Source organism: Magnolia sinica, chromosome 13 (genome assembly GCF_029962835.1).
Source record: "Magnolia sinica isolate HGM2019 chromosome 13, MsV1, whole genome shotgun sequence".
Taxonomy (NCBI): domain Eukaryota; kingdom Viridiplantae; phylum Streptophyta; class Magnoliopsida; order Magnoliales; family Magnoliaceae; genus Magnolia; species Magnolia sinica.
In genome coordinates, this window is record NC_080585.1 from 2,670,755 (window position 1) to 2,696,046 (window position 25,292).

At 43.0% G+C, this 25,292-nt stretch overlaps 2 protein-coding genes across 3 annotated transcripts; one reads left to right on the top strand and one right to left on the bottom strand.

Annotated features, from left to right (window-relative positions):
* Nucleotides 1-12,224: 12,224 nt before the first annotated feature.
* On the bottom strand, nt 12,225-16,637 carry LOC131222412 (arogenate dehydrogenase 2, chloroplastic-like). Of its 2 annotated transcripts, XM_058217462.1 has the most exons (3): nt 16,345-16,637; nt 12,666-13,929; nt 12,225-12,454 (listed from the first exon to the last, which is right to left on the bottom strand). In XM_058217462.1, exon 2 carries the CDS (start codon nt 13,786-13,788, stop codon nt 12,700-12,702), a length of 1,089 nt encoding a protein of 362 aa, XP_058073445.1. In that variant the 5' UTR covers nt 13,789-13,929; nt 16,345-16,637; the 3' UTR covers nt 12,225-12,454; nt 12,666-12,699. The 2 variants fall into 2 exon arrangements, with proteins under 2 accessions (XP_058073445.1, XP_058073444.1); XM_058217461.1 differs by lacking the exon at nt 12,225-12,454 and having other exon boundaries at nt 12,599-13,929.
* A 5,230-nt stretch (nt 16,638-21,867) lies between these two features.
* LOC131222413 (G-type lectin S-receptor-like serine/threonine-protein kinase LECRK3) lies at nt 21,868-24,660 on the top strand. Its single transcript, XM_058217463.1, has one exon. It carries the CDS (start codon nt 22,011-22,013, stop codon nt 24,432-24,434), a length of 2,424 nt encoding a protein of 807 aa, XP_058073446.1. The 5' UTR covers nt 21,868-22,010; the 3' UTR covers nt 24,435-24,660.
* Nucleotides 24,661-25,292: the final 632 nt, after the last annotated feature.

Consider the following 25,292-nt stretch of genomic DNA (forward strand, 5'->3'; position numbering starts at 1 on the left):
CCGATGTGTTTCAGGAGATTCTGGGATTTTTCCCTCGTTGACTCACCGAGTTTTAGATTGATCTCCTGCTTGGTACTGCGCCTATTTCAAAGGCCCCATATCGTATGGCACCATTGGAGTTGCGGGAACTGCAAAAGTAGTTGGACGAGTTGCGTGAGTTACACTTTATCCGTCCGAGTAGTTCACCATGGGGAGTGCCAGTACTCTTCGTGAAGAAGAAGGATGGCTCGTTGAGGCTCTGCATAGATTACCGCGAGCTCAACAAGGTCACAATCAAGAACAAGTACCCACTCCCAAGGATTGATGATTTGTTTGATCAGCTGCAGGGTGCACAGTTCTTTTCGAAGATCGACTTGCGTTCCGGTTATCATCAGATTCGGGTCCGAGAGGAGGATATTCCGAAGACAGCATTCAGGACGCTGTTATGGTTATTTCGAAGTTTCGTGTCATGTCCTTCTGACCAAATGTGCCAGCGATGTTCATGCGCTTGATGAACGAGGTCTTCCGTCCGTATCTCGATCGCTTTGTTGTAGTCTTCATCGACGACATTGATCTATTCGAGGACTCGTGAGGAGCACGAGCATTTGGAGGTTACGTTGAAGACCCTCCGCGCACACCAGCTGTAAGCTGGAGAAGTGCGAATTTTGGCAGAGAGGTGAAGTTCCTCGGCCACGTGGTGACGAGGGAGGGTGTCGCAGCGGACCCCTCGAAGGTTGAGGGTCAGTGGGGCCAGCCCACGATCGCGTCCGAGATCCGCAGCTTTCTTAGTTTGGCTACTATCGGCGTTTCATCGAGGGCTTCTCTCATATTGCAGCCCCGTTAAGAAGGGCGCGGAGTTTATTTGGAGTGACGCCTGCGAGCGAGCATTTATGGAGTTAAAGGACCGTCTGACGTCCGCTCCTGTCCTCACTCTTCCTTCTAGGAGTGACGGATTTATTGTATTTACCGATGCCTCGCATATTGGTTTGGGTGCTGTCCTGATGCAGCACGGGAGACCAGTGGCCTTCGCGTCTCGCCAGCTCAAGGTCCATGAGCTGAACTACCCCACGCATGATTTAGAGTTGGCTGCAGTTGTCTTCGCACTGAAAGTGTGGAGACACTATCTCTATGGGGTTAGGTTCGAGCTCTTTTCTGACCATAAGAGCTTGAAGTACCTCTTCTCACAGTCTGAGTTGAATATGAGGCAGAGGCGCTGGATGGAACTCCTGAAGGACTATGATTTCGACCTCCAGTACCACCCGGTAAGGCGAACATGGTGGCGGATGCCGTCAGCCGTCAGCCACGAGGCCTGGTGGCGTATATGATGATTCAGGAGTGGTGGAGGTCGAGGATATAGCAGAGTACGACTTTGAGTTTGGCTTGCAGTCTTCTATTGTGCAGTTATCGAGCCTGTCGATTCAACCCTCTCTTGTTGCAAGGGTGATCGAGGCTCAGCAGGCAGACGAGTCGTTATAGGATTATCGAGCAGAGGCAGCATCCGAGGGTCAGGCAGATTAGCAGATTGGTACAGATGGTGGACTTCGCTTCAGAGGCCGATTATATGTCCCGGATATTCCTGAGATTCGTAGAGCTCTTATGACCGAGGCACATCGATCGCGGTTTTCTATCCATCCTGGCTCGACGAAGATGTACCGCGATATGAGGCGACAGTATTTTTGGATGGGGATGAAGCGCCAGATCGCCAGTTTTGTGGCCGAGTGTGACACGTACCAGCATGTCAAGGCCGATCATCAGAGACCCCCTGGTTTATTGCAGCCGTTGAGTGTCCCGACGTGGAAGTGGGAGCACGTGTCGACAGATTTCATTATGGGCTTGCCGAGAACTCAGCGCGGTCATGATGCCATCTAGGTTGTCGTTGATCGACTGACGAAGTCAGCACATTTTATTGCGATACGTGCAACTTGGCCTTTGGACCGACTTGCGAGATTATTCATCGAGGATATTGTGAGACTGCATGGCGTTCCAGTCTCGATCGTTTCTGACCGAGACCCGAGGTTCACGTCTCAGTTTTGGGGGAGCTTCCAGAGAGCGATGGGTTCTGATTTGCAGCTCAGCACCGCGTACCATCCGCAGACCTATGGGCAGACCGAAAGGGTCAATCAGATCCTTGAGGATATGCTTCGGGCCTGCGCGATTGATTTCGGGGGTAGCTGGGATGAGCATCTGCGATTGGCTGAGTTCTCATACAATAACAGCTATCAGGCGACCATCGGCATGGCTCCTTTTGAGTCACTATATGGCAGACCATGCAAATCACCTAGTTGTTGGACCGAGGTTGGAGAGCGTCGTCTCCTAGGTCCCGAGCTTGTGCAGGAGACGTCAGAGGCTATTGATATCATCAGGCAGAGGATGCGTATAACTCAGAGCCGGCAGAAGAGTTTTGCTGATCGCCGGCGTCGTCCCTTGGAGTTTGATGTAGGGGACCATGTATATCTCAAGGTCTCGCCCATGAAGGGCGTAGTTCGATTTGGAGCAAAGGACAAGCTTGCCCCGAGATTCATAGGACCTTTTGAGATCACTGGGCGCGTTGGCGCCATGGCCTATCGGCTTGCCTTGCCATCTCAGTTGTCTGGCGTCCACAACGTTTTTCATGTCTCCATGTTGAGGAAGTGTGGGTCAGACATCGTTCCTGTTATCGATTGGCAGCCGTTAGAGGTTCGTGAGGACGCTTCTTACATCGAGCAGCCAATCCGTATCCTTGATCGGAAGGAGCAGGTACTCCAGATCAAGGTCATTCCGTTGGTGAAGATTCAGTGGGGTCACCATTCTGTTGAGGAGGCTTCTTGGGAGAGTGAGGCCGAGATTCGAGAGCGTTATCCCCATCTTTTTGATAATTGATCTTGTGTTGTATGTTGTATGTTATCTCTGATTTTATATAGTGATGTTATGTTTCTTCTTCCTTGTGAGTTCTGCTTAGTTGCGATGATTGTGTAAATTTTGAGGACGAAATTTTTATTAGGAGGGGAGAGCTGTAAGCCCCGTATCTTAGACCGTACCGTTCCTTAGGCTTCCGCGGTCTTCCCGGTCGAATTCCGGCAACCTTCGACCCTTAATCGGTATTTGCGCGCGATTCTAATTCTCATGCCGTCAACCCGAGTCGACTTAACCCAGGACTTATACCTTAGCGACCGCGTCGTCGTCGCGGTTCCGATGCCGTGACTTGCGTGCCGAGGCGATACCGTGGTTGAGAGATGTGGGCCAGCGTTTGGTGCAAGGAAAACGCCGCGCGTGCGAATTTCGAGGAAATCTCTACAAGGTGTCACATCAATCAATCAATCCCATCAATCCCATCATGTCAAGTATACATCACCTTTCACCCTTTCCCAAGCAAGCCCCAAAGTCAAAAAGTTCTTACACCACCCATACCCTCTCTTACAACTTTTGCCAAAAAAGTCAAAAAGCCTCTTACACTCCCATCCCTCTCTCCCATCCATCACTCCATCACCCATCACTCTCTCTCTCTCTCTCCCTTACAAGTCTCTCTCAATTTCAAACTCTCCCATAAGCAAAAATCCCATACGTATGAGTCCTCCCATGGTGAGAAAATGCAAGTGTGGCCCACCTTTCCATCCTTAGATCTCTCATCTCAACCATCCATTTCTCATCTTCCTCCATCAAAGAGAAGCACAAGGAGTTAAGGAAGCCAAGGAAGCAAGAAGATCAAGCGGTGGGTGCCTTGATAGGGTAGTTTTTGATGTTTTTAAGATGGGCCAAGTGAGGCCAACCGATCAATGGTTTGGATCTCACTTTGGACCCTAAGATGTGGCCGATGGCCCACTTGGATCATCATGATCATTCCATGATGGGGCCATTCTCCATGGACCCCATCATGATGTTTATTTCCTTGCATGCTTAGGGTCATCTAGACCGTCTATTTTAGTGGAGAAGGGATCTCCACCATTGAATTTCGATTTCATGGACCCACATGTAATGGAACCCACCTGATGTATGATTTAGTGCAAGGAAGGGCCCATAGTGCCGGGGTCCCTCCATCACGCGGGTCTCACTCTCTATCTCTCTCCCTTTTATTTTATTTTATTTTATTTTTTGTTGTGATGATAATGAAGTTGTGTGGCCCACTTGAATGGACCCCACCACAAGGTATATATTCCGTCCAAACCATTTTCAAGTGGAGCCCACCTTTTATGTATGGTACCCACACCACTCAAGCATGTGGTGGCCCACCTGAGCAGAGCCCACCTCACTGTTTGTGCTAGCCCCAAACCGTCTAGCGTCTCTGGACGCTGGACAAAAAGGAAAAATGCAAATATCAACTTCATCACAAGCTTTGGGGTGACTCACTCATGTAGGCCCCACCTTGATGCATGTATTCAATCCACGCCATCCATTCCCTTCTCAACCCCATTTCAGGCATTGAACCGAAATACAGAGTCAATCCGAGGTTCTGGCGAGCCACACCATATCAAATGATGGTTTTTACCATTGAAGCCTTCTCTGAAATTATTATATGCCAAAATATGTCCAATATTGAACTTGTTTTGCTCGTGTTGAGCCATGGAAGGCAATTGGACGGAGTGGATCGTCAAAATATGGACCCCACCTGCGCAAAACTGCAGAACATCAGAAAACAAAAAAAAATACCTTGGGCAGCAGCAACGCTGCTGCCGTTGTCAGAGAGTAGGCAGCGCCTGCTGCTACCGGCGCACCAGCGCCAGCGAGCGGACTGGCGGACGTACAACCCAGCACGGCTGTAGCCGTGGGCCCCACCTTGATGCGTCTTGATCATCCAACCCGTTCATGAGGTGGGACGCTCTCAGTAGTGGGCCCCCTCCAAATTTCGGGTCCATCCAAGGCTCTGGTGGCCCACATCATAGGAAAACAGTGGGATTGAACCTCTACCTTTGAAATCCTTTTGGGGTCCGCAGAAGTTTTAGATCAGGGTGAAATTTATTTTCACCCTTCATCTCGGCCCACGTGGCCTTACCAACGGGTTGGATGGAAAGCAGACATTATGGTGGGCCCCACATGGAGCCCACAGTGATGTATGTGTTCTATGGCCACTGTCCAGGTGGACGGTGGGGCCAGCAGTGATGTAAGTGTTTTATCCCCACCGTCCAGGGACGGTGGGCCTGTTGAGTGCATGCGTGTGTGGTGCGTGCGTGTATGGTGTGTGCGTGTGTGTATATTTATATATATATATATATATATATATATAATATTATATGTAATGTATATATATTATATATTATATCATATATAATATAATGGTGGTGGGAGGCCCACCTCAGTTACTTGTGGCCCATGATTGAGGCCCACTTTGATATGCATGTAAGGCCCATGGGTCGAGGCCCATTGATGTATTAGGGGCCCATGGGTTATGGCCCATTAAAAATGTTTTGGGGCCTATGGGTTGAGGCCCATTTGATGTACATATGGAGGCCCAATTGGCGAGGCCCATTTGACACATACGGCCCATAAGATTAGGCCCATTTGATGCATTCTAAGGCCCACGGGTTATAGCCCATTGCGATGTACACAAGGCCCATTGGTGCGGCCCATTGATGTGGCCCACTTAATGAATATAAGGCCCATGTGATTTGGCCCATTTGATGTATTTACGGCCCAATGGGATGTACCTAAGGTCCATTGCAATGTGTGATCCCAACATGAGTTATGTAATGATGTTTACGTCGGGTTATGCCTTGGGAGCAATGGTGGTTTGACATCCACATTGCAAGTATAGTGTTGGTTAAATATCCGCATTATATCTTTCCCTAGGGCCCATTGTTAGGCTCATACGTATAATGTGTTGGCCGTCTAGGCCCATCTTCGTTATGAACATCATCCATCCCATATAACATGTTTAGTTCCATGATTCATGATCATATGCATCATACGTATGCTTGATATGAGAAATGACTGATCATAGCATATGCCTTCGGGCAGATTGTTTAGGGGCTCCCGTACAGGGGGTGTTGCCCTACATGAGTGCACGATACGCGCAGGATTGCTGTATGACTGGATAGTGTGATTCATGCATTCGCATTGTGTGATATGGTTACTGTACGCCCTAGCGACATCAGGGCCGTGGCCTCCACAGACGTATCGTGGTTGGCAGAATTGGATACCGGAAATACTGTTCTACATGGGGTGCGATAGATATCCCTGGGTGAAAGTCCCTAGACCCTTATGGTACCAGGAGGTTGCTCCAACGTCTAGACCGAGTGGATGCATGAGTGCTGAGTGCCGATTACCAGACGGTTGCGCTTTCCACTGTGTCGTGGTCGGTTGGAAGGGGATGCGGCCTTACCCGCCCGAGAGTAGGGGACAATGCTAGGCTGAGTCTGACCAGCTCGAGGAATGGGTCCGCTATTGACGAGCCGAGCCCGATATTGGCAGGCGGATAGTGAGGTCTTTTCCACTCACCTTATTGCGCGCGATGGGGCGGCAATCTGGCTTGGAGTGTACTAGACCCCGGTGATATTTCAGATTTTGAGCTGTATTGATATGTGGACTTAGATGAGGATTTGCATGCTTGAGTTGCATTTCACATTGCATGGCCTTGGTATGGCCGACATCATTCTTTGCACCGCATGGCCTTGGTACGGCTAATGGTATTCTTGGCATTCATCAGCATGTTCCGCATTACTCTAATACTGCATAACTGCATTACCACCCTCTAAGCTTTCTATAAGCTTATGCATGGCCGTTGCGTGACGTTGGATCGCAGCAGTGCTGAGGCTTGGACGCGTGGCATATCTTTTTGGAGCTTTTGGTCTATCATCATTGTATTTCCCTTATGCTCATTGTACTTGTAAAGTTTTTTATTATAGTAGAAATGTGATGGAGTTTTTGGTTGTTGTTTGTGGGTTATACCTTTGGTTATGCTTATTACGAATCAAACTGATGTTTAAAATCCTCCTTATAGCATCCCAGGATCGGAACCTGGCGAATGGGCGCTGGGAGCCGAGAATGGGGTTCTACGGAGGCTGTCGGCGCCGAATTCAACGATCGGGAATTTTGTGAGCCCGGTTTTCGAGTTTGGGGCGTGACATAACGAGTCCACGTCACCTGTTAAAATCAAAATAGAACAAAGTTATATGCACTTTTGCATATAAAATATTGCAATGAGTGACATGTAATCTTAATATGAGTGGGACAGATAGTTGAAGCAGTATGCCCAATAAGTATATAAAGAACTTCCAAAATAGGAAGCCTATCACAATATAATTATATAATCTTACATAAATATATGCTCAGTCAAATACATGTCCCACATATCTTATATAATCTTTTGCATGCATCCCATAATTATATAGAAGTGGAAGGATATCCTGAGGAATCTGAGTCAAACAAGACTCATCCCATAAGGTCTAGGGATCTCTATGGTCATCCCGGCAAGGATAAGGATTCTAGATTGACTAGGAAATTCCACCTCCCGATCTATATAAGGATCACTTGAGAGCTTGTGGCGCATGCAAAACACAATCTATCTGCCCACCACAGTTTATATTCCTTCCACTTATGTACAATTAGCTTGCAGAATGTTTGAAGTTTAGGTTAACTTATATTGTTATTATCTAGTGCCATCATTGCAATACAATTAGAAAGAGTGTAAATATTCGTGACCTACTGTTGTTGGATCTATGATCAGTTGATTCCATACTCACCATTGGTCACATCTTGTTGACCATTTAATCCGATTGTTTGTCCATACAGGCGATAGTATGCATTTATCTTTTATTTATGTCTTTGCTTTTTTTTTTTTTTTTTAATTGATTCTACTGAGCTTTAAATACGAATCAATAAAATTAACATTGTAGTCTTTCGTTTTAATTTTTTTTTAATCCATTATTATATTATTGAGAAATAAAAGATCTGAAATCACCGCGGCTTAAAGAAACAAGGCAAAAAGTTCTCATTCACCGTCCCTTTTTAAATTCTTGATCATCTGCAACAACAGGTGGCTAAAAAGGTTACCGATCTCACAGATCTAGTTTTAAGTGGTCTATATCAACGGTTGGGGTATAAAGATATCCTAACCGCACACGCTTAACCGAATATGGGCCTTAATTAATACATGTGGGCTTGAATAGTTAACAATCATTTATATGTTTTGAGGTACTGTGAATGACCCGACGTACAAAATTGGCTGACTTTTATGGTAGAAAATTTAAAACAGTGAGATCACCTAATGAAAATGTCAGATCCTGCGCATGTTTGATTGTGATACATGCAATAATCATGCGTGGATGTGTACTCACACGTGTGTGAACGTGCGGCATTGTGTCATAATGGGGGAGCGGATTAGGTGTTACTAGATGTGTACACGAGTCGATCCAAGTCGAGCTTGGCACAGCTCGACTCGGCTCAACCACTTGCTGACCTCAGCTCGGCTCGGTCCTTGAGCCCGACTAGCCAGCTCAGCTCGATTTGATTAGCAGCTCAAGCAGTTCGAGCTAAGTTTGATCCAAGATCGAGCTGAGTTCGCCTATGCAGCATTTTCACAAACACATGAACTGCACTTTCAAAATCTTGTTGTATGTAAAATAGCAGCAATAGATTTACAGGTATTTCATCAAACACCTTGTAAATAACATAAAAATCAAGAAAAAAAAAAAAAAAAAGGTATTTGTTTCATATACGTACTTTCCTTGCCACCAGCCACACTTCATTGAGTCATTTCATTAAACACTTGGTGAGCAACAATAATATCAAAGTAACCAAGTCACCAAACTGAATCGATTCGAGTTCAATTCGAGTTGGGTTCGATCCGAGTCGAGTCGAGCTCAGGCAAGCTCGAACTCTGTTCAAAATTTTTTCGAGCTCAGAAAATCAGCTCAACTCGGCTCGAACTCAGTTTCGAACCGATTCGAATCGAGCTTTTTCGAGTCAAGCCAAGTGAGTTACCGAGTTAACTCTGCTTGTATAGAGCCTTAGGTGTTACCCGCATAACGCATTAGTGGGTGTTGCCCTGACCGGGAGGCCTACCTCGATGTATATGTTATATTCTAATGCTATCCATCAGTTTCTCCAGCTTATTTTCAGGCATGGCCCCCAAAATGAAGCAAATCCAAATCTCAAGCAGGGTCCATATAGTAAGGAACAATGCCTACCTTTAAAAACTTCTGGGGGGCACAAAAGTTTTGAGTCAAACTTATAATTGCGTTTTCCCTTCATCCCCGACGGTGTGACCTGCGGTGTGTGTTTTACCATCGTTCATTCAATGGCTACTGTTTCATTTGGTGTGATCCACTTGAGAAATGGATATGCTTCAATTTTGGATTATGCCTTAAAATGAGCTGGAAAAAATTGATGGACAGCATGGATATAACCGAGTAACACCTCATCCAATCCTCATATTGGGAATGTTTCACAATAACCTGATCCAAACATCCATATTGCAATGGAAAAATAAAATAAATTTGATACTCTGCCCGACCGCAATGGATGATATGCAGGCACTAAAAAAAATGTAAACGTGGCAAAAGAATAGATTAAACTGCAAAATTGTAAACCCAGTTCAAGCCTGCCACGAAAACTTACACTTATTTGATCACTTTAGCTATCAGGTTAGTGGACATTTGTTGGACGCGTAGAATTGAAAATGACAATGATTGTCTTATTTCTGCAAACAAGCGTTCCATGGATCAAAGGGTAGGATCGTTCAACCAAATCATATTTTTATATCATAACTTAGAATCTGATTCCACAACTCTGACCATTTAATTGTACTGGGTTTAAGGCAAAGTGCCTGCGTATCAACCACCATGCTTTGCCTGAGTATCAAAAGAGTGTATAATTGGGTTTCGTTCGTATACTGCAAATCTCCTGCATCAACATGAAGCTAAGTGGGGTCCACTGTGACGTCTGTGTAACATCCAGATGTGCAGGCTTATGTTAGGACGTGATCTGGATCCTTACTCTTGCTCAGGTGGTAGACTCTCAGGAGTTTCAACACCCGGTCAAGGGTTCGAGTATCCATAGGTGGTGAAATCCCACTATAGCATGAGTGTGTGGCGGTGTGTGCGTGTGTAAATAATAATAATAATAATAATAATGTTAGGACGTGATCTAAAAAATCAGGCACAACCAAGACTTAAGTGGGCCGCACTAGAGGAAATTTCTTGAGTGCAACCGAATTTTTGCATCAGGCTGATATTTGGTTTTTCCCTTCATGGGTCTCGCCTTAAGAAGGGTTCGGATGCCTGCGGCATGGGCATCTCCATCCCTCCACTCTATGTCACTCCATTAAAATACTGTTTGAGGGAATTTATAAGTTTTTTATTTTTATTTAAAGATAATAAAGTATTTATTAAAAATGAAAAGAGAGACTACAAACCAACTCTACTACAACCCAAGAGTCGATGCCCATTCTCAAATCTAAAAGTCTTTTAAAATTTCAATTTTCAAAAGCCCATTTCAAAATGCCTGTTAAGATTCCCACTCCAGTGGAGTGTTGGAGATATGGGCCCACAGACTCTCTGTGCACACGGATCACAAAATCTTCTCTCATGGTAGAATGGAGATGCAGTTGTGTGTAAACCCTATTACTGGGTAACCCAGAGCTCCGATGTGGTTGCAATAAACATCTTAAATATGTTGACTTTAAATATACTGGCTTCAAAAATATATATTTTCCTGAATACAATTCTGATTGAAATGATTCAAATGCTAAATGAAGCATGACTAGTTTAGTTTTAAAAAATAATAATAAATAGAAAATAAAACCCAAACATAAATAAGGCCGATTTTAAGACATTATGGAAATGCCTAAAAAATTGTCAGTTTCAAGCAATTGGTACTTAAAGGAATTTTAGTAATTCTTCTAGAATTTGGAATTATATAAAATTTTATGACATGAATTATCAGAAAATTTTTAAAAAATAATTCAATAACTAAATATGCCAAAAATATTACAAGCAACAAATATGTTGGAATTAGAAATTCCTGCAACTACGAGTTGCAGATGGACCAGACGAGTTGCCGATGAACTGGGAATCACTCAGTCGGAATAGGGTGAAATCACTAGGATAATTGGACTTTCTTATTTGACCGTCCAATAAATGTCCACCAATCATATAGATATTCAAATAATGTAACATCTAAAATGGATAATATAACTTTGGACTGCTTATTTTGACTGACTTGAATGTCATAGTGGCAGTTTGTAAGCGCCTGCGTATCATCCCTCACGCTGAGCTAGAGTATCAAAGTTTCTTTCTGGAAAACCCCTAAACCATGAGTGGATTGGAGGGCCTTTTGCGCCTATTGGGTCACTTTGCCCCTTGTTTTAGGAGTTAAAATTGCATGCATTTCTATACAGTCTTTCAATTGTGGCAAGCGGGGCCACCTTTCCCTATCCAGACCGACCGGAATCACCCATGACACATGTTTTACACAATGCCCATAGAACACCTGTCTGCGGGGCCCACTTTGTTGTACATGTAAATCCACTCTATCCATCACGTGAGAACCCTATCCCGAACCATACATACAAAAGATACAAAAGATCAACCCGATGAATTTTAGATCTATTGTATTTTGTTTTTGAAATTTTTGTTGGTTTTAAGTTGTGGGTCTCATTGTATATACGCTTGTTGCCTTAGGGCTTGAGCTCCATTAAGAGGGCATGTGAATTTAGTCATGTGGGGAGTTATGCCAATAGCTATAATCTATGCTATTAACCATACATGCATGCGCACCGAACTGAGTCCGCGTGCGCAATGGGACAGGCTGAGTCGGGTGCGAGTAGTCGTAGGACTTTATTTATGTGAAATTATACTCGCACTTGCGCCTTTTCATTTTAAGCTAGACAAATGTGATCGTTCAATTGGTTACACCTGTTGAGTCTAAACCCAACAGACCAAACCCTTTTGAAAGGGTGCTTAATGCACCACTTCAGAGTTTATATAAGGACTTCCGTTTCATTTTCTAAAACAACGAAAAATGTTTTCTAATCTTCTGAAAACTCTCATCATAATTTGGTTTATGAATTTTTGGTTGCTATGTTTGTCGCTAAGTCAACACAACACTTTCCAGTTAAACTGCCAGTGGTTTGAGCCCACGTACAATGAGTGCACCATGTTAGGACCAAGTCATAGTCATTATATCTTGGATGTCGAATGCTCTAGAAACCTTTTGCACTTGGGACCTTGTCCAAGGGGAACAAATTCGATTTTATGCCAATTGACTCATGTCACGCCTCGACTCAAATCTATACCTCTTCTATCTCAAATTTTATTTTCTTTTTTTATTCTCGATTTTAGATAGTCTATTTGATTCAACCAAATATTCCAACAAGATCATGCTGATTTTTGCATCTTCACTGATGAGTTGTACTAATTAATGGTTTCAACAGAAGAGACACGTCATGTTGATGCCACGCAAACCTGCGGTTGGCATCCCATCCCCGTTGTTCCATGTGTCATGGCCCACCTGAGATGTTGATCTGGTTGACTTTTTTCCCCGTGCTGAGAATGGAGGATAGGACCTGATGGACAGTGAATTTTACATAATCAACATCTAGAGTTTGTTTAGTGACATATGAGCACATATTGAGAAGAAGAAAAAAATTTACATAAGCAACTTGTATAAAAACCAAAAACTCCACTGTCCACCCATCTGCATGATAATGAACGTACGAATCCATTCCATAAACAAATTAAATTAGACAAGTGAACAACTGAAACAAAAATTCTTACCACTAGTATAATAGGTGTGTTGCTTGCTTTTGATTCAAGTCAATGTCTCAGCAATAGAAGAAGCTTTGGGCTTCGTTTTTGTGGGACTGGTTGCATCCAATCCCTCATTACTGTCAAACAACTGTTTCCTCAGTATATCATGCAACTGCCCAAAAAGTTGCTTTTTCAGTGCATCAAATGCCATCTCCAACCTCTCCAGCTGCTCTGTTGCATTTGTATTGTACATGAACAGCCCATAATAAAGCTCATAGCTATCGCCTGATGTGTTCTCCACTAACTCCAATAATACCTCGTATCCTTTTGTATTTATTGGCGTCGACTGCAGACCCAATTTCCCCAGAACTCGACCCACCGTGTGCGTTATAAACTGTGACCCAGCAGCATATTTATCATGTTCCATGCAAGACATTTCCATCATCTTACAGCCCTCCTGGGCAAAAATATTCAAAAAGCGCTCGCAGCGGTTTGATCTCAACTGATCAGTTCCAATCCTCACCTTGTCGTAGATGAAAGGGAGATCTTTCCACCCTTTTTTTCCACTCTCCGGCCCAAACATCGGGTGTGTGCAAAGAATATCAAATTCAAGAGGAAGTATTTGAAGGAAGAGGTTTTTGGGGAATTCTTTTACAGAAAGGACATCGATAAAAAGGGTGTTTCGTTTCAGTCGTTGGATTGGGAGTGAAGAGAGTACATATTTGGTGGAGATAATGGAAGTGCAGAGAAGTATCACGTCTGGGTGTTCCTCACAGAGGTCGTGAGGATCAGAAAAGAATGAAACACCCAGCCTGTGAGCACTTTCAGAGTAGTTGGAGCGGGAATGCGCCAGGACAATGTGGCCCTGTTTGGTGATGGTCTTGGCAAGGAATTGGCCAAAGTTGCCGAAGCCTATGATTGCAATTTTAAGTTTGGTGCTGTTTTGGTGGTTGGCGTGAATCTGAGATTCATAATCATATGGTTGGGCAGCATCAAGAGCTCTGATTCGGATTGCGCGATGTTGCAATGTACAATGGGCTGCACGGAAGGTAAGAGATGAAGAGTGAAAGGAGCAAGAAGAATAGTTGTTTAAAGGGAGACAAGGGTGGGGGGGTTTGGAGTGGTGGAGAGTAGGGAAGAGGGTGCACATTTTAGCAGCTGGAGATCAAGAATACCTGAAGGTGCAATTTACAAGGAGATGGGAAGGACAGAGGTGCAATTTACAATACTCGAAGGAATGGCCTCCGACTTCTCTCCCGTTAAGTTTTCCTCTCTATCTTCTTTCCTGCCCCTGTGATTACACAGAAATACATTTTAAAACAACAAAAATCTCCTAATTCTAAGGCTATTTCTGTAACACTAAGAAAACTAATAATGTTGAAAGCATTATCGATGGGTAGAAATTCAACGAATACCTTAATGCACCCTACCTAATTTGGATATACTAAAAAAATGCATGTGCAGTTGCATATGAGAACATTTCAATCACAAATCTTTTTCAATATAATCAATACAGACTGTCTTCTTCTTAGCCATTGATGGATGGGAAGAATCACCTAATCAAGTGATTCTTGAGAGTTATACAAGGAAACACATCTATGCGCCAACGCAAGTGGAAACATGGTGCAGACTGTAGGATCTAAGACATCGATTAGGTGGGTCACATCATGTAGATACCATTGCTAAAAGTTCAGGCATGTCCACTCATCAAATTTCCACAATGTTCTAAACCTGCCTATGCTTCCTTACACACCCATCTATTTCATAAAATATTGCTTACTTTGTGAATAGACCAACCCAACATTCAAGAAAGTGTATCTACATGGTCATTAATGGGTGGCTTGGATCTCACACGTGTTTGTGCCTGGAAAAACAATGTGAACCTTGTCCACTGGTGATGTGGATGCTCCCTCCCTCTCACAGGAACTTTATGAGGAGCATATCGCCATTAACTTGACAAGCCAAGGGGGTCACTCAAACGGGCCTCAGGCCCCCAACTTGCCGAAAATGGGCCCCATGGATCATGTATTTGACAGGAATCCTTATTATGACTACTTTGTATGAGCGGTTGTATTAAATACAAGTAATATGCAGTCTCATGTATTCAGTACCAGTTTGTGTACATGTGCATATGCCATGCAGCATGTGTAAAATTTATAAAATAATAAAATTACCCAAAAAAAAAAAAGTGCATATGCGACCATAAAGCAAACAGAAACTAACATGCACAAGCTTTAATTAGAAGTTACAAGTAGTGACATAAGTCTTTCTTTATTTGTTTCCTAATATTTTAGGGAAGTCCAGATTTGTACAAAGTTGGAAAGAGCAATTGGAATCAGATGGGAGTCCAACATTAATTTCATCGGTTCTCTCTCATCAAGTATAGTCAGGAAGCCAAAAAATTTAAGGGTATTCATTTCACAGAGTTGGTCAGAAGTTGGAAAGAATATATTATGAACAATGATAGCAGACTGGCAGTGAAGATTGTTAGGTGGCCCCCACCACCAGCAGCTTGGTGGAAGCTGGACGTCAATAGCAATTCAATGGGAAACAAAAGAAAGTTTGGGTGGGGGTCCTGGACGACCAAAGAAAAATCAAGATCAGTTTCTCCAGTGCTCCTCAGCAATGTAGAAGAAATTAAGACCAGGGTGAAGCTTGCAAAAGATATACAAATAAGAAAGCCGTTTCAGGATCATGACGGTGATAACTGAAGGGCTTCTGGGTTACTGGGTCTAAACCGACTCCTAGGAAGCAGCCATTTATTATAAATGAGATCAAATGATTAGTATTATGATCCCAAAGGTTTAATAGCCTAACTTAACACGTTGCATCAGTATTGGGGCTTTTGGCATATTGGTTAGGTTCTTAACATTAGTATCAAAGCCAACACCACGTCATGTGCTTGATTCATGGAAGGGGCAACCTATGGAAAGGACTACCTGGAAAAAACTGCCGAGCGTGGTGGAATGTTATGATCTCAATGGTTTAATAGCTTAACTTAACACATTCCAACAGGCCTGGGGCTTTTGGCATATTGGTTAGGTTATTAACAGTTAAGTGTCTTCATATTCGATTTCTAACAAACCCACCCCTAGAGAAGCCAATCCCATGGCCAATCAAAGGGACTGAGTCTAAGATGATTCCTTCGAAGCAGGCAGGTTAGTGTCTTTGTATTTGACTTCTCTCAACCTCACCCCTAGAGAAGCCAATCCCATGGCTGATCGAAGGACTGCTGAGCTTCTGTTCACAGTCCTTAAATTCTCCCTGTTGTTCTGTGTGTGAATTCGAGCTACAATCTGGCATAAGGATTTCAATTTTGCAATTAGTTTCCATCTATAGAATTGTTGCATTGCCTCTCTTCAGGGGAAAAAAAAACACCCATTTCCATCAGATAGCAGCTGTTAAACACCAGAAAATAATATCTCAATTTCGGCCAATATATTTGATTAATGAAAAATCCAAACCTCCAATAAAACATAGATAGCGAGGAAAAACTGCATTGCATCTTCTCATCTATCAAAATCCTAAACAGAAAATCCCATTCACATACCACAATCCTAACCTTCTAACCCGAGTCCTAACATCGAATAAACGGACGATAATCGAAATTTTCAATCTTGGAGTCCAGAAACGGATCAAACGGCTAGGGTCCCGCAGATCGAAATCCGCTGGAAAAAAGGAAGGATTGGAGGATCGGAGTACTCACAGAGGTTCGAGATTCTTGACAAGATATCCAGTGAGAGATGATTCCTCAAATTTCATATCTCGAGAGCATTACTCTTATATCTGTTGGCCGAAGGAGGAGATGAAACCCTGATTTTCCTCTGTTTCTGCTCGCGGGATCTGGTGGAGTTGAGACGAGAGACTGGAGTTTTTTTATTTTTTACTTTCAAAGGAAAGAAATTGGAATTACTTCGGCGATTCGCACGAGGGGATATCGGGGACCGGAATCCTCTGCAAGACTCGGGAAGTAGGAAGCACGTGCCACACGGAGGACGAGGATTGCGTCATGCTGCGGCTGCCAGTAGCCAGCACCACAATGATGTATTTGCTCCATCAGGCCGCGGACGCCGTTTGGCTAGCGACGCTGCTGGCTAGTTGTCGGTGCTACATGGGCCCACCATGATCTAGGTGTTTTATCCACACCGTCCATCCATTTTCACTCGTAATTTTAATAACGTATCTTATACATGAGCAGATCAAAATCTCAGGTGGACAGCACCATGGGAAAACAGGAGTGATTAAACGTCCTCCTGGATCACACCGTAATGTTTATTTGACATCCGACGGGTACATTAGGTCGTACGGACCTGGATGAAGACAAAAAAACAAATATCAGCTGGATCCAAAACTTTTGTAACCTCGTGAAGTTTTCAATGATGAGAGTTCAATCAACACCACGGCCCAGTTGAGATTTTGATCTACCTCAGTTTTATATTAATACTATAAAATTATTTGAAAAAATGAATATACTGAATACATAATACACATATACTGTATTGGAGCCCACGGAGGACCAACCACTGGCCATTACTAAGGTGAAGGGTGACTAGCTAATTCGCGACGCACATCTAATTTTCCATCATTTAACGGCAAAAGATAAAAAATGGAGTAGATCTAAATTTCAAGTGGAACATGTTGAGATTTGTGATATATATATAATATTTAAAAATTTAAGGATTTTACTACCAAAATAATTTTTGAAAATTTCAAAAGGAAAAGTATGGTGTGTGCTTTTGTCCTAGGAAATGAAAGGACAAAATTTAGGATTTATATATGGATGTATGTGTAGTATTCTTACTTGAAGCTTCGGAGATTAAGAAGCTTAGGTTGCACGCCCTCGGGCACAGGCATGAGTAGTGTAGCTGTAGTGACGCACTTTGCATTTCGCATATGTGCATCGTCTGCGATGCGAATGGTTTAGTGGGAGCCTAGGTGCGATGGATCTGAAATGAGCCAGGGCTTTGTAGGTGACTAAGAATGGTCGGATTGTTTATCTGAAACGGTCAGCTATTTCTAAAAACGCTTATGTCCCTTAAAACTCACAACAGTCCGAAAACGAACGGGTTATGATGATCCAACGGTTAGATCTTCTAATCTGACGACCAAAAATTGCTGAAATTAATAATCTATGGTTAAAAACATTTTTCAAATATTCTGAACTATCGATGGCCACCAAGCAACGGTCCACTCCCTGATGCCTATATAAAATGGACCATCCCTCTGCCAGATGATTTGCTGCGTTGAATTGTTACTAGGTGGACCTATTGTGATTACGGCATGCTGGATTTAGACATACTTATCTTATCTAAGAAATAATTTACCTGTAACCCATCAGCAATTAATAAGGGGGCGAATCACGCTTTAAGAATAGTGTATATTTTACGTGATTCAACCTAATGAAACGAAATAATCAAACTTGATTTCATTTTACTTTTCATTTTTCGGTATTTCCAATACATTTTTTTCCCACCAAACACATCACATCGAACAATGTTAATTGAATGCCTACTGTTAAAATCTTCTTCGGTCATAAAAGTTTAGGATCATGTCCATTTTTCCGTTCATTCAAGTCTCTATGACTTAATCAAAAGGTTGGACGTCAATTTAACATTACAGTAGACTTCAGGAGTTTTCTAATGATAGACAATCAATCAATACTATTTTCCTGTGGTGTGGTCCGCCTGAGATTTAGATATGTCTCTTTTTTTTTTAATTGAAACGAAAATGATCTGTTAAAACGGATGGACGGCATGGATAAAACACATACATTAAGGTGGGCCCACAAAGCACCTACCTACCATTGTCTAGCCAAACTGCGTGACGGACTGGCTTCAGGCAGGGGGCTCTGTGGGCCCACCATAATGTATCGGCCATTCGTCTAATTTTAGAGATCACTTTAGGGTATGAGCCCAAAATTAACTTAAATCCAATGTTCAAGTGGACCACACCCCAGGAAGCAGCCGTGATAATGATGCCCACTAACAACCACCGTTAAAACCTTCCTAAGCTCACCGTGATACATATATTAGCTTGATCGAGGGCACCGCTTGAGTAGATCCCTGGATGGGCCCACTGTGATGTATGTATCTTATATCAACGCCGTACATCCTTTTGAAAGCTTATTTCAGGCATGATGCCAAAAAAATTAGCAGATCCAAATCTCAAGTGAACCATACCACATGAAACTTCTTGTGATCAAACGGATATTTGCGTAGTTCCTTCATCCATGTCTTTGTTATGTTATCAATGGTTGGAGGGCAAATAAACATTTAGTAGCCGGCATTCAATCACCAATGTTTTCGTGGTGTGGTCCACTTATATATAACATCTCTTTTATTTGACATACACTTTCGAGGAAAGACGTGCTTTAGACCACGGTTGAGACCTCCATAAATGACTTCAAGGAACCGTTCCAGGCACGGGTAACGGAAATTGACTGATGATGCATTTGAAAAGACCGAGACAGATGAAAAAAGATGGAAGGGTCCTTAACCTTACTGGGGATACGGTTTAGTGATCGTCACCGTCCGAATTCCCTACATGAAGGGCGTTTACACAGAAATAGCAGTGGGTCCCACCAGGTTTAGTAATTGTTCATATGCCATCTAAGCAGTGGGTCCCACATAGCTTTGTTTTGCAGGAACTACGGTCCATCGGTTTACAATGGACCGTAGTTCATATAATCCGGGCGTTTTCTGTGTAAACGATCGGTTGGAGTGGATTTTACACCGATGGACGGAGTGGATTTTATGATGGACGGTCTAGTGATCCTCAGCCTGCAGGATGGCATGTAGGTCCCGGATCATATATAAAAGGGGTAAAATCCACTCCGTCCATCGGCTTACACAGAAAACGCCCTTCACTGAGGCTGGTTAAACTGATGGACGGAGTGGATTTTACACAGAAATAGCAGTGGGTCCCACATAGCTTTGTTTTGCAGGAACTACGGTCCATTTTAGACCTCACTGAGGCTCTCTGATTAATCAATGCAGGCATCACTTCGTTGCGTGTAGGTCTTGAGATGAACGTGTCAAGCAACCAAAATCGGCCATACATTTGGAGTTGGTTCAAAAATATCCGCTGGTGGGCCCTTCCAGAATAACCCAAATCACTGGAAAAACAGCATTATCGAGTTGATGGGAAGTGCATCTTGTGTTCACATGCGTTCGAACTTTCATTAAGCCACCGTTCATTCAAGCTATTGGGACCCAGCATAATGTCTATGTGGAATCCAAACGTATATGGTGCTCCCCACATACGTTAGGCCTAGATTCCAAAATTCAGACCCATCTATATTTCAGATGGGCCACACCTACCTAAAAACTTCAGATGGACCAAAGTGTACACCATGTTTTGTAATATATATCATCCGGAGCACATTCACCAGGCGAGAACCACCGTGATGATGGACCGCACAAAAAAAAGGGCTACTCAAAAACTCAGGTAGGCTACACTATATATATATATATATATATATATATATATATATGTGTGTGTGTGTGTGTGTGTGTGTGTGTGTGTGTACGCGCTTTAGGTGTGATTGTCCTTGGATCCTTGGCTAGTGACGCTGCTGTGCTAGCAACCTACATAGTGCTCTGTGAGCCCTAACATGTTGCATGTGTTTTATCCATGTGGTCTATTCATTTTTCAGATTATATTAGGGCTTTATCCCATCATAAGGCATATCTAAATCCAGTGGACCACATCACAGGAAAATAGTAGTGATTGAATGCTCAAAATTAAAAACCTCTTAAGACTAACTGTAATGTTTATTTACAATTAACCTATTGATTAAAGTTAAAAAAAATAAAAAATAAGAAACAAATATAAGCTTGATCTAAGACTTTTGTTGTAATGCCTGTGGAAAAAAATATATATATTTGAGAGAGATTTTATATCCCGCGTCTATGCCTAATTCTATCTCTCAGTCTCTCACACCAAGCTTTATTTTAAGAAGGGTGTTATAAAAGGAGTTTTACAAGTAACCTAAGTACGTTTGAAAAAGTGAGAGAGATAATTTTGGATTGCTTTCTTCTTTTTCTTTTTTTTCTTTTTTTTTTTGGGGGCTACACACACTCCACTGTTAGCCACCCCCACTAGGGTTTGATACCAAGACAGGATAATTTTAAAGAGCTTACATCAGGTAAATTTATTATCATTATTTCATTATTTTTTCATATATTTAATATAATTTAACTTGATATGTTTCATTTTATTGATATATGGATAGCTACAATATAAAAATGATGTAAAGTTAAGATTCCATGTAAAATTTCTTATTGCAGATATTGCCTGTGTGCATGTGATCGAATCAAGTTAGATTTGTATGGATTATACGATCTTTAAGGCCAAAATATATAAGGGTTGTAACTTTCAGATCAATCTGACCATCGGATGGAACCACACTAATCAAATTTGAAAGTATTTAATAAGGAAAGCTCATATTCTGCGCAAGTGTTAGCATTACTTAGTGTAAAAGATCGAGATGAGCCATTGGTGTATCTGTAATTACATTTACACCATTCATTTCTTGTGTAAATGCAAAATATGCTCATAAAAGCAGGAATAGATTGCTTGGATAGTGCTTCGTGTACCCCACCATGATATATGTGTTTTATCCACACGGCCTATTCAATTTTTCATATTATTTTAAGGCATGAGCTTAAAAGTGAGGTAGATCCGAATCTCATAGGTAACACATCATAAGAAAAGGTGGTGATAGGACACCCACCATAAAAAGGGGGTTGTTATATAAAGTTTTGGAAAATTTTAAAGGATAATTTTGTTATTTTAAACGTTAGAAAGAAATATTTTTAAAGGAAAATGTCTTACCGCATTTAACCATAAGTTTTAAGTAATGTTGCGGTGATTGAAAACAATCCTCAAATTTTAAGTAATATTTACAATTAAATACTTTAATTTTTGAGTTAATTACCAATACGGTCTGAAACACCAAAATCACTGAAAAATAGTAATTTTTCACTGGTAAGTCTAAATTTTAAGTTTGACCAAACACACCCTGATTCAGTGAGGAGCACTATAACTTAGAGTGCTCTCAGAACACTATAGCACTTCACAGTAATTTTTTCTTAATTTAATTACTAAATATCTGGTCTAAGTCATTGGGTCAACCCAACTTGGCTCAAAATGGAGTCAGATTGAATCTGCTGACGTCAGCCGTGGAAACGTCTTTCCCATGCAATTGACTCCAGCTCCGAGGAAGAATCCTGACCTCTAGAAAGTAGAAACAAAGCAGACGGAGGTGAGGTAACTGCATGTGTTCCTCAATGCCTCCCTCAAACCACCATTTCTGTTTTGTTCACTTGATCTAAGCTTTGAAATTCTACCAAAAATACTCTCATTCCATCAATGGCTGCTACTGCTCTTCCGCATCTTCTCCTCCTCTTCCTCACGTTTCTCCCGCTTTCCGCCATCGCCCAAGCTCCCCGCAACGGGAGTTTGGGTTCTTCCCTCTCGACAGATGGAAACTCTTCTTGGGTCTCTCCTTCTGGTGATTTCGCTTTCGGATTCCGTCGGCTTGTAGGTAGAGACCTCTTCTTGCTCGCCGTCTGGTTCGACAAGATCCCAGACAAGACTATAGTTTGGTCCGCGAATGGAAACAACCCAGTTCAAAGAGGGGCGAAGGTTGAGCTGACGACCGACAGCGAGCTCGTGCTCACCGATCATCGAGGCCAAGAAATATGGAAGGCCAGACCAAACAACGGCTCTGTCTCTTCTGCCACCATGCTCGACACTGGAAACTTTGTGCTCACAAGCACGGACTCTGCAATTAAATGGCAGAGCTTCGACAATCCGACCGACACCATCTTGCCTTCTCAGGTAATGAATCCCTCGAGCAGGCTCGCTTCTCGCGAGACGGAGACGGACTTCTCCAGGGGAAGTTTCGAACTCCGTCTGGAGAACAACAGCAATCTCGTTCTTTACACCGTAGATCGCCTCACCAGACTTTCTTACTATCCATATTGGGAAAGCAAGACCGGCGGAAATGGTTCTCGGTTGGTCTTCAACCAGACGACAGGCATTATCTACTTAATACTGAGGAATGGAAGCGCATTCAATCTCTCATCGAGAAACATGGTTCCCCTCCCAGCAAGAGATTTCTATCAGAGGGCAACCCTCGATTTCGATGGAGTTTTCAGGCAATACATCCACCCGAAGAAGTCCCAGACCGATGGGAGCTGGAACCAGTCATGGTCTACTTCCCTGTTCTTGCCATCCGACATTTGCATGGTGATGAACGGGAAGCTGGGAAGCGGAGCTTGCGGATTCAACAGCTATTGTATAATGGATGAGCAGCAGAGGCCAGCTTGCGAGTGCCCGCAGGGGTATTCTTACATGGACCCAAAAAACGCATTCCGAGGATGCAAGCAAGATTTCGTTCCACAGATCTGTGTAACAGACAGACCTAGAGAAGAGACTCAGTTCCAGATGATCGATATCATTAACACAGATTGGCCGGACTCCTCTGACTACGAACAATATGATGGTGTGGACGAACTCCAGTGCCGCGAAGCTTGTTTGGGGGACTGTTTCTGCGCGGTCGCCATCTTCAAAAACAGTACCTGCTGGAAGAAGAATCTACCCCTGTCGAACGGGAGGATGAACCCAGAAGTCGGTGGGAAGGCCCTCATTAAAGTGCCGAGAGGCAATTTAACTTCGGGAACGTTTCTTCCTCCAAGCTCAGACAGAGGGAAGAAAGATGAACGTACTTTGATCATCATCATATCATCGCTTCTAGGTGGCTCCTCATTCCTCAATTTCCTCCTCCTGTCATTAGTCTTATCAGCGATTTTCTTCTCTTACCGTAAAAAATCAGTGGAACTCCACTCAAATTCGAGCATGATTGGCGTAAATCTGCAATCCTTTACTTACAGCGAGCTCGAAAAAATCACAGACGGGTTCAAGGAAGAACTGGGCAGGGGTTCTTGTGGCACGGTTTATAAAGGGGCGGTAGTGTTGGATCGTGTAAAATCCGTCGCAGTGAAGAAGCTAGACAATGTGGAAAATGAAGCCGAGGAGGAATTCAGAGCCGAAGTGAGCGCAATAGGCCGGACCCATCATAAGAATCTAGTCCGACTGCTTGGATTCTGCGATGAGGGGTCTCACCGGCTTCTGGTGTACGAGTACATGAGTAATGGCTCTCTAGCAAGATTCCTCTTTAGAAGGGATCTGAGGTGTAGCTGGAATCAAAGAACCCAGATCGCATTTGGGATCGCGAGAGGGCTTACATACTTGCACGAGGAGTGTGGCGATCAGATCATTCATTGCGACATAAGACCTCAAAACATACTACTAGATGACAGTTTCACGGCGAGGATTTCTTCCTTCGGCCTAGCAAAGTTTCTGAAGACGAACCAGACTCGAACTACTACATCCATCAGAGGGACGAGAGGGTACGTCGCGCCTGAATGGTTCAAGAACATGACGATCACTGCAAAGGTTGATGTGTATAGCTTCGGTGTCGTCTTGTTGGAGATCATCTGTTGCAGAGCGAACGTCCTGCCGGAGCTCGAGGACGGAGAGGATGTTATACTGACGGATTGGGTTTGTGATTGCTACAAAAAGGGGAGAATAGATAGGCTAGTGGAGGACGATGAGGAGGCGTTGAGCGACACTAGGAAGCTAGAGAGGATGGTGATGGTGGCGATTTGGTGTATTCAGGAGGATCCGTCGCTGAGGCCTTCAATGAAGAAGGTGACACAGATGCTAGAAGGAGCTGTCGAAGTTGCTATCCCACCCAACCCCTCCTCCTTCATTAGTTCACTCGCTTGAAGCCGCACCCCATCACCTTTTTTTGGGGGGATTTCCATTACATTCGATCAGTTATTTGCTCTGTTTTGAAATCAAGCTCACCATAGTCAGTAATTAAACTAAGTTTGGGTCATAAAGCACTGTATAAGACCATCATTCATGTTGAAGATGTTTATGTATAGGGTTGATATTGTATTGCAGTTGTTTTGCTATTTAAATGACAGTTCTATCTTACAGCTTCATCTCACACTTCTGTTTGAAGAGGCAATTTCATTCTCTTGAATTTCAAAGGATGGTTTACTTGAGCTTGAAAAGTGTGCTTAAAAATAAAATAGCAATCAGTATTTGATGATTTTTGGGTTTTGTTCATTGTTCATCTTCAGCCCATTTTAGTAGTCCTCTTTACTATTTGACAACTAAACATTAGAGCTGCAAATTTCAAGATTTGTGACTCCTAATCCTATATGTTAATCAACCAAAACCTATCCAATCCAAGATAGACCACTCCCAAGATTGATAACCATGGATTGATGGCTCCGTCGGGTCAGGTCGGGTCGGGTGGAATGCAACTCCTTCGAGTTGATTCAGGTTCAGTTGGAACTGATACAGTTTAACACCCTGACTCACCCCTGACTTGCGATTAAGGGTGGCAATGGGCATGGCTGAATCTCTGGCTGAATTTGGAACGATGGGATTTTTCTTTGTGAACAGGCTATTTGCTGCCCACCAAGTGAGCCACACATGATTTGCAGTGTGGGCTAAAACCATACTATAACTCATAGCATCAAAAGTTTGGATCACCGCGTCAGGAACCACTTGATTGGTAAACTCAAGACTTACACTCAATCAACTTGATCCCTGCGCATCAGTCATAGAGAT